Source organism: Dendronephthya gigantea, unplaced genomic scaffold (genome assembly GCF_004324835.1).
Source record: "Dendronephthya gigantea isolate DGI-Jeju-01 unplaced genomic scaffold, DenGig_1.0 000160F, whole genome shotgun sequence".
NCBI classification, from domain to species: domain Eukaryota; kingdom Metazoa; phylum Cnidaria; class Anthozoa; order Malacalcyonacea; family Nephtheidae; genus Dendronephthya; species Dendronephthya gigantea.
This window is the reverse complement of record NW_021163170.1, coordinates 250,742-265,990: the sequence shown is the minus strand read 5'-3', so window position 1 is coordinate 265,990 and position 15,249 is coordinate 250,742. Positions and strand designations below refer to the sequence as shown.

Below are 15,249 nucleotides of genomic sequence, written 5' to 3'. Positions count from 1 at the left end.
TGTGTTAATGCGCGTATATTGCAAGTTAATTAGAACGTCACTTAATTAAAATCACGTGTTGCAAAAATTTATTGATCTTTAGGCTATAGAAATAGAATGCGTGATAATCTAATCTGAGATAAGCGAAAATAAATAAGCGAAATGAAATTTCAGATCTCCTTTTCTAGGAAAATTTACATAGGAAACAAAAACTTTATAACAGCGTGTGGGTGACGATTTGAATAAATCGCGCATCTCGTGTAGTCAACGCGTTGGCATAGCAACGCATAACAATCGCCATGTTGAAAAGTTGATATCGAAGTAACCGAATATTAGGAATAAACACAAGAATTTAACTTTATAACTTAAATAATATTATAAAACATCTTGGTAAGTTTATTCAAGTTTTTTACATGTCTTTAGATTTGTTATTTGTAAGAATTTAAACCTAGGCTCGCCTCTAACATAGAATTATCACGACAAATCTTCAACTCTACCATGACATTTTGTAATTGTGATTGTTTTCAAGCATGAAGATTACTAAACCATGTAACGAACCTAGACTACGTTTTGGACTGCTCTGAGTAGCCCTACTGTTCCTCTCCTATGTAAGCCCTATCCCAAAACTATCACAGGCTTGATCTTAACTGGATTGCAGATTGCCCACAAGCATTAATTATCACTGACATTACAAATTTTACAACATTAGATATTGAATATTTCACATTAGATATCAACCTGACCGTGTATAGCTGCAAAAATTGAAATCATAGTCCTTCTGGCAGGAGGAGAATGTGTTGCCCCACTAGTTAGTTGTATGAAGATAGTTACGTTGCAATTACTTTAACAATGAGTGGCAGAAATTGACTTGTGCTTGGTATAAGTAATAACATGGTTTTGAGTGCAATTTGGATATAACATGTACTAGTGAGTTTTTCAAAGACCTCAAAATAGCACGAGTCTGAAAATATATATAATTTGATTGGTTCACAGTGATTGCAGAAAATTGCACTGTGATTACAGATTCTTGCACTGTTGTGTAGGAATAACTGCACTAAAATCAACCAATGACAGTCAAGTAATACTTTTATATATATTATTAGAAAGGAAAATGTCAGCTGTATCAAGATCAACAGCATCAAGAAATGCTGCTTCTCACAATTCATCAAGGAACAGGATGAGATCAAGTAGGGAAAGCAATTATGACATCCAAAATTTTATAGAAATTTTTTCATGTGAAATTATTTTCTTTAGGACCAAACTCAACAGCACAAGGCTCAGCACATGTCACATTTCAAGCTAAACCAGGTAAAATGCAAATGTTTTTTTTTTCATTGTATGGTTGCTTCATTATATTCAATCACTTGCAATATTAACTGTACTCCCGCATTTCATCACAAATTGAAATAATGTGGTGCCATTCTGCATTATGATTTATAATTATTGAAACATTTGTGCTCATTAAAAACATTTGTGTTTATAAAAATGTTCACAAATCATTTGCAAAATTTTTATATTCAGTGACATTAGAATTATTTCGTATCATTTGTTCAATAGTAAGAATGTTTTTATTCAATTTAGTTGAATTTAGAACATCTCATCTTTTACACAATACTGTTTTTTATAGATATGTACAACCCTAGAAATAATCCATTCAGAGTGCCAATGGATAATGATATTTTTACACTTCGTGAAAAAGAAAGAGATGAAAAACTCCAGGTAATTGTTAGAGCTCAACCAGATGTTCTCGCCCTCTCGCATTTAAGAGAGCTCCTCTTGTATAAAAAACAATAATAATTTGTTTGACTTTTAATTCATTCCATTTGTAAAGCAACGTAAAGTGCAGCACAAATTAAAAGTTCATGAGAAGACAACATATGCATCACGTGTAAATGCCAAGACTGCAGAGATGAGAAAGATTGTGGATGATGTAGATGACGAGGGTGATGAAATGGACACTAAAGATGAAGATGGGATTGTCAAAGATGATCCACAATTTACCCTCGCTATCACTAGAGGTGATTGACTTTTTGGTGTTTCATACCACAATAGTGGAACAGGCTACAAATACTCATATTTACATATTATGCTTCATACAATATTTCCTCTTAAATGAATAATTAGATGTTTTATTAAACAATTAATTCCATATAATGGTTGTTTAAACCTGCAGATCGCAATGTAGAGAAAGAAAATCTTTCAGACTTCATTGCAAAGAAAAGAGAAATGTTTCTTGTTCAGGTATGAATCAGGACCATACTGTGTGCCTATATTACCTCTGAAATTTATAATTGGCAAAATTCTAATCTTGCCTCATTTGGGAAACATTGCTCAGGATAATAACTACATATTTTATAAAGGATTGTGTTAATCTATTAATCGTCTTTTTGCAGTATTCATTAGGTGTGAAACGGGATGAAATGAGAAAGTTAGAAGAAATAGCTCAGGCTGAAGAAAAGAAATTGGAACTTGCAGAACAGTACCTTGAGGAAGACGCACAAATGTTTGATGAATTTCTAAAAGAAAATGATAAGAATTCTGTTGATGCTATCAAAATGTATGTGAATCTAAATAAGGAAGAGCAAAATGTCACCGCGTATTACAGTATACTGTATGAAGTTATGATATCTCTGATTGTAGAGCTGAAAACGAAACAAAAATCAAGTTGGAAAAAGTATCGGATATCAAGAAGATCAACGCTCAAATGATGGCAATAAAAAGGTGGGAAACTCGAAGTATTTTTTATGTATTTTATTGGATAGGATAGCGTTAACAACGACTTTTTCTTTGCATTGAAATAGTGAAATTTCGAAGAACGAGGATACTCTGAAGGATTACATGTTATATAAACAATTTCTGGATATCCTTACTCCACCGGTATGTTTTATCCAGCTTTATGTGCCTTTTGAAATCTAAACCAACAATCACAGGTATTGAAACAAAAATATGTCGTTTACCAGGAATTTAAAGAAAAAGAAAGACTTCGGAGACTAGAGAAGGTAACAATAAATTGGTTTGGTTCAACACGTACATAAACTCCTCTCAATCAATGTCTTTTTCTTCTCTCTAGCAAAGAAAGAAAGCTGCAGAAAGTCAGGCAAAACCGTTAAGTTATTTAGAAAAAGGTTTGCAAATAGACCGTTCGCAAATAAAACTAAAGTTCCATATTATGGCTGGACTGCGCACTTAGAGTGTTTTTGCATCACTTTCATCTTGATTTAGTACCTCCTGGTGCCATCACCGAAAGAAAACACAGCAGACATAGTAGAAAAGACAGCAAAGTTCAGGTTTGTTTAAATTATCATCATTAATACGGCTGTGGTCCAGATAACATTTTAGAAAATACTATTTTTTAGATTAAACCAAGTAGTTCGGCCATAACACACAGGTCACATACCAATACCCGGATAGAAAGCGCCAGTGATAGGTCAGTGACGTCATCATCGCATCACGAGTCGGAGGATGAGAGTAGCGATGAGGTGTGCTAATCTATATCTAGACAACTGGAATGTTTTATAAGTAGATAACGAATACGCATAGAACAGGATTAGTATTTTCTGGTTATCAACTTACGACTTTCTTCCATTCTGTCACAAGGAACCAGAGTTATATTTCACGGATCCACAGCAACTGTTGGATATTTTCACAGAATTAGAGGAACAAAATCTTTCTTTGATTCAAAACAGTCAGGAAACAGAGGAAGCCTTGGAGGAACTAAAACAAACCATTGAACAGACCAAAACTAAAATGTAAGAAATTAGGAAGAGAGATGAACGATGACAATGGTCTAAGATTCATTCAAGAATACCATCTTTTCTAGGGATAAAGAAACAGAGGTTCTTAAACAACAAATATCGTTACTGAAAGACGCAATTTACCGAGAACAGGAAAAATCTGCAGATTTGGAAATGAAATCGAAGTAAGATGTAATTCTTGTGACAGTGGAAATTGTCAGATAGCATGAAATTAAAATCTTCAGAACTTTCAAGTCAACGTTTTTAGGAAGTCAAGGAGTAGAAGCCAGGCACATTGAAATTCTAGTCTAGTACATCTTTCCTAGAATGTTCTCATACGGCGAATTTAAAGCTGAGGATCAGGAACAAATGCTTAAAGCATTGAATAAGAAAGTTGAAGAGGTTTACAGAAATACAATCGGTGACAATGAAGCCAATATAAGGTGAAAAAACGACGTGTTTTTATACAACTTTTGTTCAACACGCTCTTATTTTATGCGATTCATCTTAACAGTACTCTACAAATGTTAACAAACATTGAAAATCGTCTGGAAGAACTGTTTGAACAAATTGAAATGATGCCTCCGGAAAAAGTAGAACTGGCAGAAAAGGTAAAATTTTCACTGTAAGGGCATCCTGGCGACCTGGCCCATGTTGTTCTTTTTAAATTGTGATCTTCTCCGCAGGCGAAGGAAAAAGAACGACGAATGCGACAAAGGGAAGAGAAACTAGAAGCACAGAGAATTCATCAAGAAGAACGAGTAAAACGGGCTTTAGAAAGGGCTAGAGCTGACCCAAAGAAAAAGGTAACTTGTATTATATAATCACTACCATTAGTTTGCCATTGAAAGAACTGATTTTTCCATTTTGATGATTTTGACATTTCATTGTCTTCTCTCAAGATCATGAGAGTATTATTGCAACCATTACATATAACAGAACTGAACCTAGAACTGAATGCCTTTTATTTATTTAGACTGGTCGTAAATTAATGTTTCGCTCAGAACCACCACAAACAAGAAAGAAAGAAAAAGATTTTGAAAACAAACAATCAAAAGAGGAGGAAGAACTGCAATATTTCTTTTCCTAAAAATGATTTGATAGAATGTACAAATATGTACTTAAAAAATTTGTAAATATTCCTGCATAAACCTGTGCGAGGAAATTATATACAATATACTCTGCCTTTTGTTTATACCATCTTGTTATATTTCAGATAACATTATGTAAGTTTGCAAGGTTTTCAACACACAAGTACCCTATATGCAACTGTTGTTTTACACTGACATTTCCAATATGGATATTAAAAATGATATTATATTTGACTATTCATTTAACAAATACAGGAGATCAAAGCGAAATGGCACTAAGAATTGTAAAAAGTGAACTGACAACCTCTGAAAAACAGAATAGGTATCTGAATCAGGTGTTGCAATTCATTTCACAAAATCCTCAAATGTTTACTGATTGGTTGCTAACAATTTTGAATGTCAGCACAATCTGGTGTTTGGCAATTACAATTTTTAACAAATTAAAATAAAGGTGGAACTTTGTGAAATGTTTGTGAAAACAACTGTAAATAATAATTTGCCTGTTCTTGTGTTACTGAGCTATTACCTTGCCATTAATGTTGTGAGTGCAGTGAAATCATTAGAAAAGTATAAAACTGTTTCACAGAAAGCAGGTAGTAATCAAACCACGTAACACCTGCCTGTCCTCCAGTAGTTACTATCAAATTTTGAAGAACCTACTGTACCTATGTGATATCTGGCTCATTCCAATCTACATAGCAGCAATATATTACATTCATGATTTCTCTAATCAAGTTTTTCTGAATGCATAAGTAATAAAATAAGTTAATAATGCCTTGAAGTTCAATCTTTCATTTCTCCATCTTCCTCCTCTTCTTCAATACCTCTTACATAAAGTACATTGTTGCATCTATCAGAATGAAAGAAATTAGGATTTAGTTCCAGCATATAAAATTTTGATCATTATTTTCTGTATTCCATTTTTTCAGATGAGGGTCAAGTAAACATTCACGAGTAAATACAAACCCAGAACTTTTTAGTTACCTGATTAAAACTTCTCCCAAATTCCCAGTCAAAGCACCATCAATAAATTCTTCAGTGTTTGCTAACTAAAAATTAAAATTTGAAATCAAGGTTGAGTGTGTTACTGATCAGTTACAGAGCTCTGAGCTGTTCTCTTAGACGTAAGATAAAATGTGATGTCTTTATTTCATTGATACCTGCAAGTTCATGTATCCATCAACTGACACAAGATATCCTTTATATTCCATTCCCCATTTCAACTTCACCATGACTGGCTTTCCTGTCAGACCATTTAAAAATGGCTTGGGGTTCAAGGGCATAGTCTAATAAAAAAAGTTATGGTATGATTAGCAGGTGTCATGTGATGAGAGGTGGGAATCAATTGGTATTGCAGCAGGGAGGGATCTAGTGCAGATCTGTTTGTCAAAATATTTTCTGGCACAGTTGCACTCTTTCTGTTTGCATTTAGCTTGGAGCCAGACAAACCCAGACTAGAAAGTTTGCTGCACTCTAGAAGAAAGGAATTGGATCACACAAACGTCTTATATTATCCCTTAAGGAAATGAATCTTCCGCATTTATAGTTTTTTGCACTTAATCATCTGTATTTTTTACCAAAAATCAAAGCGATCATTGCTAGAACTGGTAGCACGTGTTTACTACACAAATAAATATGTTTTATGTCAGAAACGGCATTCAAATTATACTCACCGCCATAATGAAACCTTTTATATATCTTTGAAAACAAAATAGAAAACCAGTGTGCTTCAAACGACTTCAAACAGCAAATAAACTGCTGTTTTTAACGTTAACACTGAAAAAATCTTATGAATTGTACATCCACTAAACTCGTACGGTCGTTTTACAAGCGAATTTCCGCGCTTTTTTTTGCAAGAGACTGAGAACTATATCATTTTTATCCTCCTGAAACCCTCCTTTATCCTCCTTTATCCTCCTTTATCCTCCTTTATCCTTCTTTTTTTCTTTGGCATTTGGAATTGTCAAAATTCAAAATGGGGACTGCAAAGGAGTGGAAATCGATAATTTAGCTGCCAGAACGTTTAATGGTTTAAATATCCCGGTGTTGAGCATGTATAATCCTAGATTTCCTTCTTTTAATTTCCCATACACGCCTTCGGAGGATTTGAGACAATTCTTAGTGGATTATGGTCGAACTGGGGCAGTGCACATATTCAAACATAGCAATGACTTCAAGTGTATACCTCAAAAGAAAGAGAATGAAAATATTCGGACTAAACTCGTTTCTCAGAAACCAACCCTGCCTTTGAACATCCCTGGTCCAATTTCTAGTGAACTGAACAGAGAAGAATCAGGGGATTGTGAACAGGAATTGACTAACCTAACTGCTGATTATAGCAATGTTGTATTTAATGGTCTTGCCAAGCTGGTCAGTGAGGAGTTTACATCCTTATCTTCATGTCTACCCTCATACAGACATTTACAGAGACTGGCAAAATATGATCCAGAATTGAAAAAATTTCAAACAGACTTCTGCGATATACCATGTAGTCTTTTGACTGACCTTGTACTAGAGTCTGAAGTGGAACAAAAAGCAATTGGGAAATATTATGGGAACTGTCTTGGGTATACTTGTTCAACAAGGGAGACAGACACTGTATTAGTTTATCCTGGTGGACTGTCTATGAATGAATTGTGTTTTGGTTACTTAAAAACCTACTCTCAAAATAAAGAGGCGAAGTTTTCTGCAAAGGGTAGTTTTGATTTGAAAGAGAGAATTTGTGAAATAGCAACGGCAGATTGTATTGATCAAAATGGTTTAATCGCTGTTCGAACCCATCAACAATGTTGGTTATTTTCAAATACAGAAGGTATTGAGGTACAATGAAGAGTTTTAATAACATATTTTATTAAATATGTATACATGCACATTCTGTTTCCCACAAGTTTGAGTTGTTACTGATCCAGGTATTGAATACATCTCAAATCACTGGTAATTTTTCATGCAAATATATATATATATATATATATATATATATATATATATATATATATATATATATCATGTATTTGATATTTTTTCATTTTTCAGAAAACAACATTTCTTGGAAATCTAAAGTGTAAAAGCCGGCCATGCGCCATTTCTGTTAGCCCATACATTCCTGAAGAAGTTGTTGTTGCCATGGAAACAGGAAGTTTGTGGCTATGTCATGCGGAAGACAATTCTGTCCAAGTTGCCCGAAAAAGTTCAGCGTGTACTCCAGAAGAGTTTGATTGGTATTTTAGCAAGTTTGGTTCCCATCCAAGACAAGTTGTGAGAGGGACAGCGACAAGTGTTGAACTTATCGACATGAGGGTTGGTATTGATTCTCTAATGAAACACAGCAATTTCGACTGCCAATTTAAATCATAATCTTAAACATTGAACATTCTTAATATTCATGTTTATATCTTGTTTTCTAGGAAGGCTCGTCAAGAAGTCAGGACCTCATTACTTTGCCATCATCACATTTCTTTCCTAATGATACGTTTTCTTCCATACAGCATCATTATAACAACCCTTACCACTTCATCTTAGCCACCACTCAATCTCTGGCAGTTATTGACCAGCGTTTCCAGCAACACCCTTTGTTAAAGTGGTGCCATTCATTGGAGCATCCACCAAAGTATATCAATGTAGCACCAGATCCCACAAGTGAAGAAACACTAGTGTTTCTAGGATGTTATGAGAACCATGATGTTCATTGTTTTCAATATTGTTCTGGTGAAAAGTGGAATTCTCCATTAGGAATGATGGATCATTTGACTGCTGTTTTACCACCAAGGTCAACCTCAAATCCATGGAAGGTAAGTGAAGATTGTGTAATGTAAATTTATTGGAGTAAATTATTATTACATGTAAATGTTTATTCAAAATGAAAAAATGATTGTTTTAATAATTTAATAATTTAACTAATTATATATCTAAGCCTGCTCACAGGACTACAGTTGGTTGTTGTTATGATTGACCTTTATCTATTTTCCTTGATTTAGGTTTCTTCATATAGTGAATGGCCAGAGATGGTGGACTATCCAAGAAAAGCACAAAGCTATCCTGAAGTGACCAAACGTCTTAATCAACCTCTACTTGGTCTTTCCTGTATTCCTGAGTCTGAGGGATCATCTTTAACTGTTGTACAGTTATCCAGTACTGGTGATTTATTTTATCAATCTCTAGCGCCACGTGAAAGTCAGCTTACTGAGGTCAGAGACGAAGGAAGAGTTCAATATTACGAAGATTTTGATTCTGATGCAGTGTCTAGTGGTGGCTGTGGAAGTAAGCAACCAAATTTAGGCGTGAATGATCACAAATTTATTACACATTGGGTGGAATGTCTTATGAAACAGACTGACAAAGAAAGTAAAAAACGTTTGGATGAGAACTTTGATAAAAGTTGTGAAGATGTCGGTATCATTCGGGAAGAAATATTTTCATCTTTAGAGACGGAAGTGCAGTGTAGTTTATGTTTAGTTCCTGAAGGTGACGCATCTTGCAACAATAAAAAGATTGCAGAAGCAAATGACACCCTTAATTTTAGTAATGAGACATTGAAGACTGCCATCTGTCCTTTCTGTAAGTTAACTAGAAAGATGTCGGCTCAACTGTTCAATACATCACGAAGACAGAACAAAGTTCTTTCAAAACTTCATTTAGGTTTAAACTATGAACCAGAAACACTGCACATGTTTAACGAAGCAATTCCATGCAGTGAACCACTTGGGAAAACTTTGTTAAGGAATTGGCACTCGAATGAACAGGTGTCAATAGATCTTATAGGAACGCAGGACAATGAGACAGTTGAAGCATCTTTAGAGGACAAGACTTCACGTGTAAACACAGAGTGCAAGGAAACACAATCATCAGTTAATAACAATAAGAAAACGAAAAATGAAAAAAGTCCACCAAAAATAATACGTTTAGAAATTATGCCTACCACCGCACAGGAAGAACAAGCAGCCTCGCCTGGAACTTTATTTAACCAAGACGTTTTAATTCCTAAAAATAAAACAAACTCTCCTTTGAAAGAACCCAAGACACCAGGAACCCCTAGAACGACCGACTTAAGTCAAGGCAATATACAAGATAAATTTGGGGATATTGGGTCTCCAAAATCAAGCCACGACACACGACCAGGAATAAGTTTTGATAATCCTTCCACGCCTGATTATACAACATCTGCAAGAGGTGAGCCAAGTCAGGAAACTATAACTCCAAGCTTAAATAAATCACCTCTAAATATAATACTTTCCCCATCAACACCAAGGAGTCAAAGAAAAACACCAACAAAAAAAAAGATCTCTCGAATACCAGGATTTTGAGACGTCTAAACTAGTAGCGTAAATTTGACGCATAACTTGTTATTGTTTTGAATATTTCAAGATGTAAATAAGCAAATAAAATTTGACAAAAAATTCTATTGGGTTTTACTGGTACCGGATGTGTTAATACACTACGGTATTACTATTCACAGTCACACTGTTCATTTCGTTTCTTTGCCAGCTTTGCCTTTCGTTATTGTCCCCGCCTTTTGAAAATGTTTCTGTTCGAAAACTGTTCGTTTAAAAAGTTTCAAACTCTAAGAGATTCTATATTCCATCACAATTGAAACGTTCCCAACGTTTCTTAACATTCGATACCTGTTACACCGATATACTTGAGAAATTTTCATCAAAATATTTTTATAAAGAAAAATTAGTCAAACTTTCATTTAGACTTTGATAAATATAAATGTAACGTACCCAGCGCAAGAAAAGTTGTTTGGAATCAAAGATGTAACCAATCCACATTTTATCCAGAAATGTTTGGTAGGTTTTATAAAAAATGTATTCTTGCGAGCGATTACTTGTTTTTCAAATGTGCTTCTCGACACAGTTCACCAACACACACATACATGAACTCTAAAATTTCATCTTAATTCGACCTATTGGTTACTAATGGCAGTCTTTCTGCATGAATATACCTTATCTTTTTATATAATATTCCAGCTTAGAGGAGCACTAAAGTGTGATGGCTTTCAAACAAGTTCTGGTTGTCTTTGTTTGTCTTCTTGTACAGCAGTTTGAAGGTGATATATGAAAACTAATTTCTCAATAGTGATTGTGCATGTGAATAAGCCTAAGGTGAATTAAGGTAGAGCTAGTCTGAGTTACCAACAGGGCAAGCTCGCAATTTGCTTGATATTCGGTTGAGAAAACATTGCGGCAGGAAACCAACTTCGAACCTCACCGTGGTCAAACTAATTTTTCAGCTTGCCCAGTTGGTATAACTTAGAGTAGCACCATCACAATAATTTTCCTATGTTGTTATACAAATATGTATCCCACTAAAGTCATTTAATTATTTTTAGCTGCTGTGCAAGGCATTTGGGAGGAATGTAGTTTATCTTGTGGTGGTGGTGTACAAAGAAAGAAAGGAATGAGAAATGAAACAAGAATGTGTAATCTTATTAACTGCCCAGGTACGAGCATCGTTCATAACTTGTGAAATAAGTTTGTTTGGGGTGTTTAGTACAATTTATATAGAAATGAATAACAAAATATATGATACTCATGCAATACAAAATAAAGCAATTTTATTCTTATTCTATTTCAGGTGATGCAGGATGTTTAACTGTTCACTATACATTTGACACGTTAATGGAAGGGAGTGCTTACGACACAACAAACAACGGAAATCACGGGACAATAAACGGTGCAGCAAAACTTGACAACAACGGAAAATTTGCGAAATGTTTACACTTGCCTAAACACTCTAATATCTCACTTGGTTCAAAGGGGTTTCACAATAGACCAATAATGGCTATTACTATTGCATTATGGGTTAAGTTAGCGTCATCAAGTGGACAACATGAACTTTTTCATACATGTGCGTCAGATGAGACCAATGGAAACGCTCAGTTTCATTTTGAAATTAATGACGGAAAAGTTCGTTGGTCTCACAAGGACCATATGAAAAGAACGGTGTTCAATGTTTTATCAGGTAGTTTATCATTACATTTTTATTACAGCTACAGAATAGGTCTCACACTTTCTGTTTAATGAAGTTTGTCTACTTGTAAGAACTTGAGCTAAATGACTAATGTGGTTACGTTCCAGGTTACGTCCCTTCTATATAATAATTTCTCATCAAATGTGGTACAAGAACTGCTTAAAATAGACAAAAATTTCATCAGGAGAGATAGCGAGATAGCACACTATACAGATCTCTCCTGATGAAGCTTTCAGGTCGAAATATCAATTTCTTTTCTTTGAGCCAAGCCAGATTCCATATATTTCAGGTTGACCGAATTTCTTATATTCAAACTACCGCGTCGTGACTTCATATAGTTTTGTTTCAATTTACTCATAATTCACCTGGCAGTCACTGTACCCACTCACTGTACCCACTCACTGTACCCACTCACTGTACCCACTCACTGTCTTTCTTACAATGTTTCAATTCTTCGTATTAGAATCAATAATCGTAGCGAATACATGGACTCACGTGGCAGGGACGTATCGCACGTCCACCAGAATGGCTAAAATTTACATCAATGGAAAGCAGGGCAGACTAATTGCAAACTCACAATTGACCAAGTTTGGAAAAAATGCTGGAGTTGATGGTCTTTCCCCTGACTGGGGTTGTGTTAATATTGGCGATTACAAAAATGAGAGACCTTTAGATGGATATTTAGATGATTTCTTCATTTTTAAATGTGAACTTATGGAATTGGAGATTTTGGATTTGTATCAAAGTGGGTTATTTAAAAGACATGGAATTCCAACACCGTAGTGCGCGCATATATCATTTGTGAAACAGTCTTCGAAGAAATTTGTTTTAATTCAAATATGAAGATTTCGCTATTAGTTTATATGAGCTGAAATCTACATCTGTAGCATCACAAATATACTAAATGAATGTACTGTAAACCTGAGCAAAATCTTCACTTTAAGTATAATATCCATCAATGATGACGTGTGTTATGATGTCGCTTGTCTATACATTGATAATTCGACTTAACTTTTGAATTCGGTTGAGTAGCAGATCTCCTTGCTTAATCACAGACTAAAAAACAAACAATGGAATGGCAATATGAGAAAAAATAAAAAAATAAGTTTTCTGTTTCGAAGGGATGTCATTCATTTAGACATACACTGTATCTTTTTTATTATAATACTTAAATTTTCGTGTTGTTTAAGACTTTAAGCACAATTGTAGTAAACTCTGACTTTACCTGATATTGCCAGTTTTTGTGATCTGGTCTGTTTGTCTCAACAATTCCATTGACTTTGTCAATTTTGCAGTTTAATCTTCCTGCAGCAATAAACCTTGATAACTCTCTATAAAAGTAAGATGTGGACCATTTAGTTATGATGTGATGTGAAGGCAGACAATGCATTATTACGCACCTGTCAATGAAAGCCTCACTAACGCCAAAAGCATTTGCCATATATTGTAACGTTAGACTGCGGTAAGACTCCAATAATTGGCTGTATCCCAGGATTCTCATCTCACGAACATAGTAACGATAATGTGAGTGAAAATATCTATCTTGTTTCATCTCTTGTTCAACTTTTGCTGTCATAAGAAGATTAGCAATTTCGTATAACACAAATTTCAATAATATCGATGAATGTAAATGTAGACATTGTTAATAAAGATTATGGTGATGATAGGAAACCTACCAAGAGAAACAAAGAATCTATCATAATGGCAGTCATAGAAAGACATAAGAAACTTCTGAATATCAGGCAGCTGATGTAGCATCTCAAGTATTTCAGATCCATTGACAACCTGGATTAAGAAAATAGAATTAATAAAAGAATTGAAAAAGTGAAATCTGACACTTATATTAAGACTTACTTTCTCTCTAAGCTCTGTCCTTGGTAATGCAATCATGCTTGTTAACACTGTATATGAGACAAAAACTTTATAATCCATCAATTCATATGAGGTGAATGTTGATATAGATTCAAGGAAATTTTCAGCAGCATTCTTGAAATCTCGGATTGATAAGTAGTAGAGACCATGATAGACTTTGAGACGGTTTCGTCTGTCCCAATCACCACCTTTGTCAATTAGACTGAAAAGTGAAGTTTACTGACATTTAATGTTTTGCCAAATGACTAAAATAAGGTCATAGTCTACTTTGGTATATATTTTTTAAAGGTTAACCTTTTTGCTTCTTCAATATTTCTTGTAATCAAATCATTATCCATATAAAATAAACCAATCCGAAGATAATAAAATATGATGTCCAGTTTAAATCCAGTTGTCACAGTTTTTTCATGCGTTTTTCTGAGTGCTGTCAAAGCACCTTCCTAAAATACAATAAAGAACATTATTGTGCAACTTGGTACAGCATCCCCAAACAATCATATTTCTAATACATACCTTGTCTCCTATTTTACATAAATATTCTGCTTTTGACAACAATGCATCTCTGACTTCAGTTTCTCCTAAATTTTTTTCTGCATCTTCAATTGCTTTCTCTAGTTTCACAAGTTCTGTTTCATTGGCTAATTTCATATTGGCTAACAATGTTTGGTCCATAGGCCATCCAACATCAGGACAGACTTCTTCATAAAATGGTGCCATATCTATAGATGAGATTATATGATCAATTATGATTTATTTAAAAGAATTCACAGCCTCTGATTGGCTAAAGGTCCTGTGTGAAATTGTCATGTCCAATGTGCGACATAACATTTGACACTTTTCTTGCACACTATTACATTATGTGTGATATATAGTTGTATCCCACATTTGACGTCACACCAATGACAAAGACATCAAGGTGCCTGGCATATGGTCCCAAGGGAGCAGGAATGTGAAACAGGCAAAGCTGTAATGTTCATTCTTTTAAATAAATAATAAAACAATTATTGAATTCAATTATCCTTAGTTTTTTGTTATCAACCTCAGCGTTCAGCTTCAGTTGATAATGACAAACTTCGACTTGACGAATCTTCATATCATGTTCAACTTCATTCAATAATTGTTAATTATATATAAGATTTAGGTTTAAGGCTAGTTTATAGTTTAATGTGATTGTATAACATGGTGATGGTACCAAAGCACTACGTCAACGTTGCACACATTTGCCTAACTGCTTATTTTTTCTAGGTAATTATAAACTGACATTCTACAAACACAAAACAAATGATAAACTTTAAAACATACTATTTTCTTTGATTGCATTTAAAAGTTTAGTCGCAGTTTCTTCTTTGTTAACACCATGTGCAGCGGTCAATGTATATCGCCATTGCGCAATTTCAAGATTAGGATTCTTTGGTAGGCCTTCATCTTCGAGATTTTCCACAGGCATTGTTAAAACAAACGATTTTTTTCAAGATAAAACAACAACCATTCAAAATTATAAAATAGTTGTAGAATTTAGATTTTAGAAACTGCCGGAAAGTAGGCCCCAGTATCTTCACGTTCTGCTCTCATTTGACGAAACCGCAGTCCAGAAACATGTGACA

At 34.4% G+C, this 15,249-nt stretch overlaps 5 protein-coding genes across 6 annotated transcripts; 3 read left to right on the top strand and 2 right to left on the bottom strand.

Moving 5' to 3' along the window:
* The first annotated feature begins 285 nt into the window (after positions 1 to 285).
* On the top strand, positions 286 to 4,898 carry LOC114537565 (cilia- and flagella-associated protein 100-like). 2 transcript variants are annotated; one of them, XM_028558621.1, is made up of 19 exons: positions 286 to 369; positions 1,087 to 1,166; positions 1,234 to 1,287; positions 1,607 to 1,698; positions 1,811 to 1,997; positions 2,153 to 2,220; positions 2,373 to 2,536; positions 2,620 to 2,700; positions 2,781 to 2,856; positions 2,940 to 2,978; positions 3,050 to 3,104; positions 3,202 to 3,266; positions 3,336 to 3,458; positions 3,577 to 3,728; positions 3,800 to 3,898; positions 4,040 to 4,156; positions 4,228 to 4,324; positions 4,400 to 4,519; positions 4,690 to 4,898. In XM_028558621.1, exons 2-19 carry the CDS (start codon positions 1,091 to 1,093, stop codon positions 4,801 to 4,803), a joined length of 1,779 nt encoding a protein of 592 aa, XP_028414422.1. In that variant the 5' UTR covers positions 286 to 369; positions 1,087 to 1,090; the 3' UTR covers positions 4,804 to 4,898. The 2 variants fall into 2 exon arrangements, with proteins under 2 accessions (XP_028414422.1, XP_028414423.1); XM_028558622.1 differs by having other exon boundaries at positions 1,083 to 1,166.
* A 24-nt stretch (positions 4,899 to 4,922) lies between these two features.
* LOC114537572 (small nuclear ribonucleoprotein F) lies at positions 4,923 to 6,639 on the bottom strand. Its single transcript, XM_028558632.1, has 4 exons — positions 6,478 to 6,639; positions 5,965 to 6,090; positions 5,789 to 5,853; positions 4,923 to 5,654 (listed from the first exon to the last, which is right to left on the bottom strand). Exons 1-4 carry the CDS (start codon positions 6,481 to 6,483, stop codon positions 5,588 to 5,590), a joined length of 264 nt encoding a protein of 87 aa, XP_028414433.1. The 5' UTR covers positions 6,484 to 6,639; the 3' UTR covers positions 4,923 to 5,587.
* A 133-nt stretch (positions 6,640 to 6,772) lies between these two features.
* Positions 6,773 to 10,163, top strand: LOC114537564. Its single transcript, XM_028558620.1, has 4 exons — positions 6,773 to 7,624; positions 7,838 to 8,101; positions 8,209 to 8,592; positions 8,779 to 10,163. The coding sequence occupies exons 1-4, from the start codon at positions 6,857 to 6,859 to the stop codon at positions 10,102 to 10,104; spliced, it is 2,742 nt and encodes a 913-aa protein (XP_028414421.1). The 5' UTR covers positions 6,773 to 6,856; the 3' UTR covers positions 10,105 to 10,163.
* A 323-nt stretch (positions 10,164 to 10,486) lies between these two features.
* On the top strand, positions 10,487 to 12,559 carry LOC114537571. The gene is made up of 5 exons (XM_028558631.1): positions 10,487 to 10,590; positions 10,771 to 10,850; positions 11,133 to 11,243; positions 11,378 to 11,764; positions 12,237 to 12,559. The coding sequence occupies exons 2-5, from the start codon at positions 10,793 to 10,795 to the stop codon at positions 12,554 to 12,556; spliced, it is 876 nt and encodes a 291-aa protein (XP_028414432.1). The 5' UTR covers positions 10,487 to 10,590; positions 10,771 to 10,792; the 3' UTR covers positions 12,557 to 12,559.
* A 181-nt stretch (positions 12,560 to 12,740) lies between these two features.
* LOC114537570 (26S proteasome non-ATPase regulatory subunit 6-like) lies at positions 12,741 to 15,204 on the bottom strand. The gene is made up of 8 exons (XM_028558629.1): positions 14,948 to 15,204; positions 14,159 to 14,364; positions 13,940 to 14,085; positions 13,628 to 13,847; positions 13,450 to 13,558; positions 13,174 to 13,342; positions 12,999 to 13,104; positions 12,741 to 12,829 (listed from the first exon to the last, which is right to left on the bottom strand). Exons 1-8 carry the CDS (start codon positions 15,090 to 15,092, stop codon positions 12,761 to 12,763), a joined length of 1,170 nt encoding a protein of 389 aa, XP_028414430.1. The 5' UTR covers positions 15,093 to 15,204; the 3' UTR covers positions 12,741 to 12,760.
* Positions 15,205 to 15,249: the final 45 nt, after the last annotated feature.

What these genes read in the sequence shown, in the direction of transcription:
- LOC114537565 (XM_028558621.1), top strand. Translation starts at nt 1,091, where the DNA reads ATGTCAGCTGTATCAAGATCAACAGCATCAAGAAATGCTGCTTCTCAC. An exon ending in CACATTTCAAGCTAAACCAG is followed by an intron (nt 1,288 to 1,606) that starts GTAAAATGCAAA and finishes TGTTTTTTATAG; the next exon opens with ATATGTACAACCCTAGAAAT. An exon ending in GATTTGGAAATGAAATCGAA is followed by an intron (nt 3,899 to 4,039) that starts GTAAGATGTAAT and finishes CATCTTTCCTAG; the next exon opens with AATGTTCTCATACGGCGAAT.
- LOC114537572 (XM_028558632.1), bottom strand. An exon ending in ATGGATACATGAACTTGCAG is followed by an intron (nt 5,854 to 5,964) that starts GTATCAATGAAA and finishes TTTAATTTTTAG; the next exon opens with TTAGCAAACACTGAAGAATT. An exon ending in TTGGGAGAAGTTTTAATCAG is followed by an intron (nt 5,655 to 5,788) that starts GTAACTAAAAAG and finishes TCATTCTGATAG; the next exon opens with ATGCAACAATGTACTTTATG.
- LOC114537564 (XM_028558620.1), top strand. Translation starts at nt 6,857, where the DNA reads ATGTATAATCCTAGATTTCCTTCTTTTAATTTCCCATACACGCCTTCG. An exon ending in TTGAACTTATCGACATGAGG is followed by an intron (nt 8,102 to 8,208) that starts GTTGGTATTGAT and finishes CTTGTTTTCTAG; the next exon opens with GAAGGCTCGTCAAGAAGTCA. An exon ending in CAACCTCAAATCCATGGAAG is followed by an intron (nt 8,593 to 8,778) that starts GTAAGTGAAGAT and finishes TCCTTGATTTAG; the next exon opens with GTTTCTTCATATAGTGAATG.
- LOC114537571 (XM_028558631.1), top strand. Translation starts at nt 10,793, where the DNA reads ATGGCTTTCAAACAAGTTCTGGTTGTCTTTGTTTGTCTTCTTGTACAG. An exon ending in TAATCTTATTAACTGCCCAG is followed by an intron (nt 11,244 to 11,377) that starts GTACGAGCATCG and finishes ATTCTATTTCAG; the next exon opens with GTGATGCAGGATGTTTAACT. An exon ending in GGTGTTCAATGTTTTATCAG is followed by an intron (nt 11,765 to 12,236) that starts GTAGTTTATCAT and finishes TCTTCGTATTAG; the next exon opens with AATCAATAATCGTAGCGAAT.
- LOC114537570 (XM_028558629.1), bottom strand. Translation starts at nt 15,092, where the DNA reads ATGCCTGTGGAAAATCTCGAAGATGAAGGCCTACCAAAGAATCCTAAT. An exon ending in GGACAGAGCTTAGAGAGAAA is followed by an intron (nt 13,559 to 13,627) that starts GTAAGTCTTAAT and finishes TTCTTAATCCAG; the next exon opens with GTTGTCAATGGATCTGAAAT. An exon ending in TAGATTCTTTGTTTCTCTTG is followed by an intron (nt 13,343 to 13,449) that starts GTAGGTTTCCTA and finishes TTCTTATGACAG; the next exon opens with CAAAAGTTGAACAAGAGATG.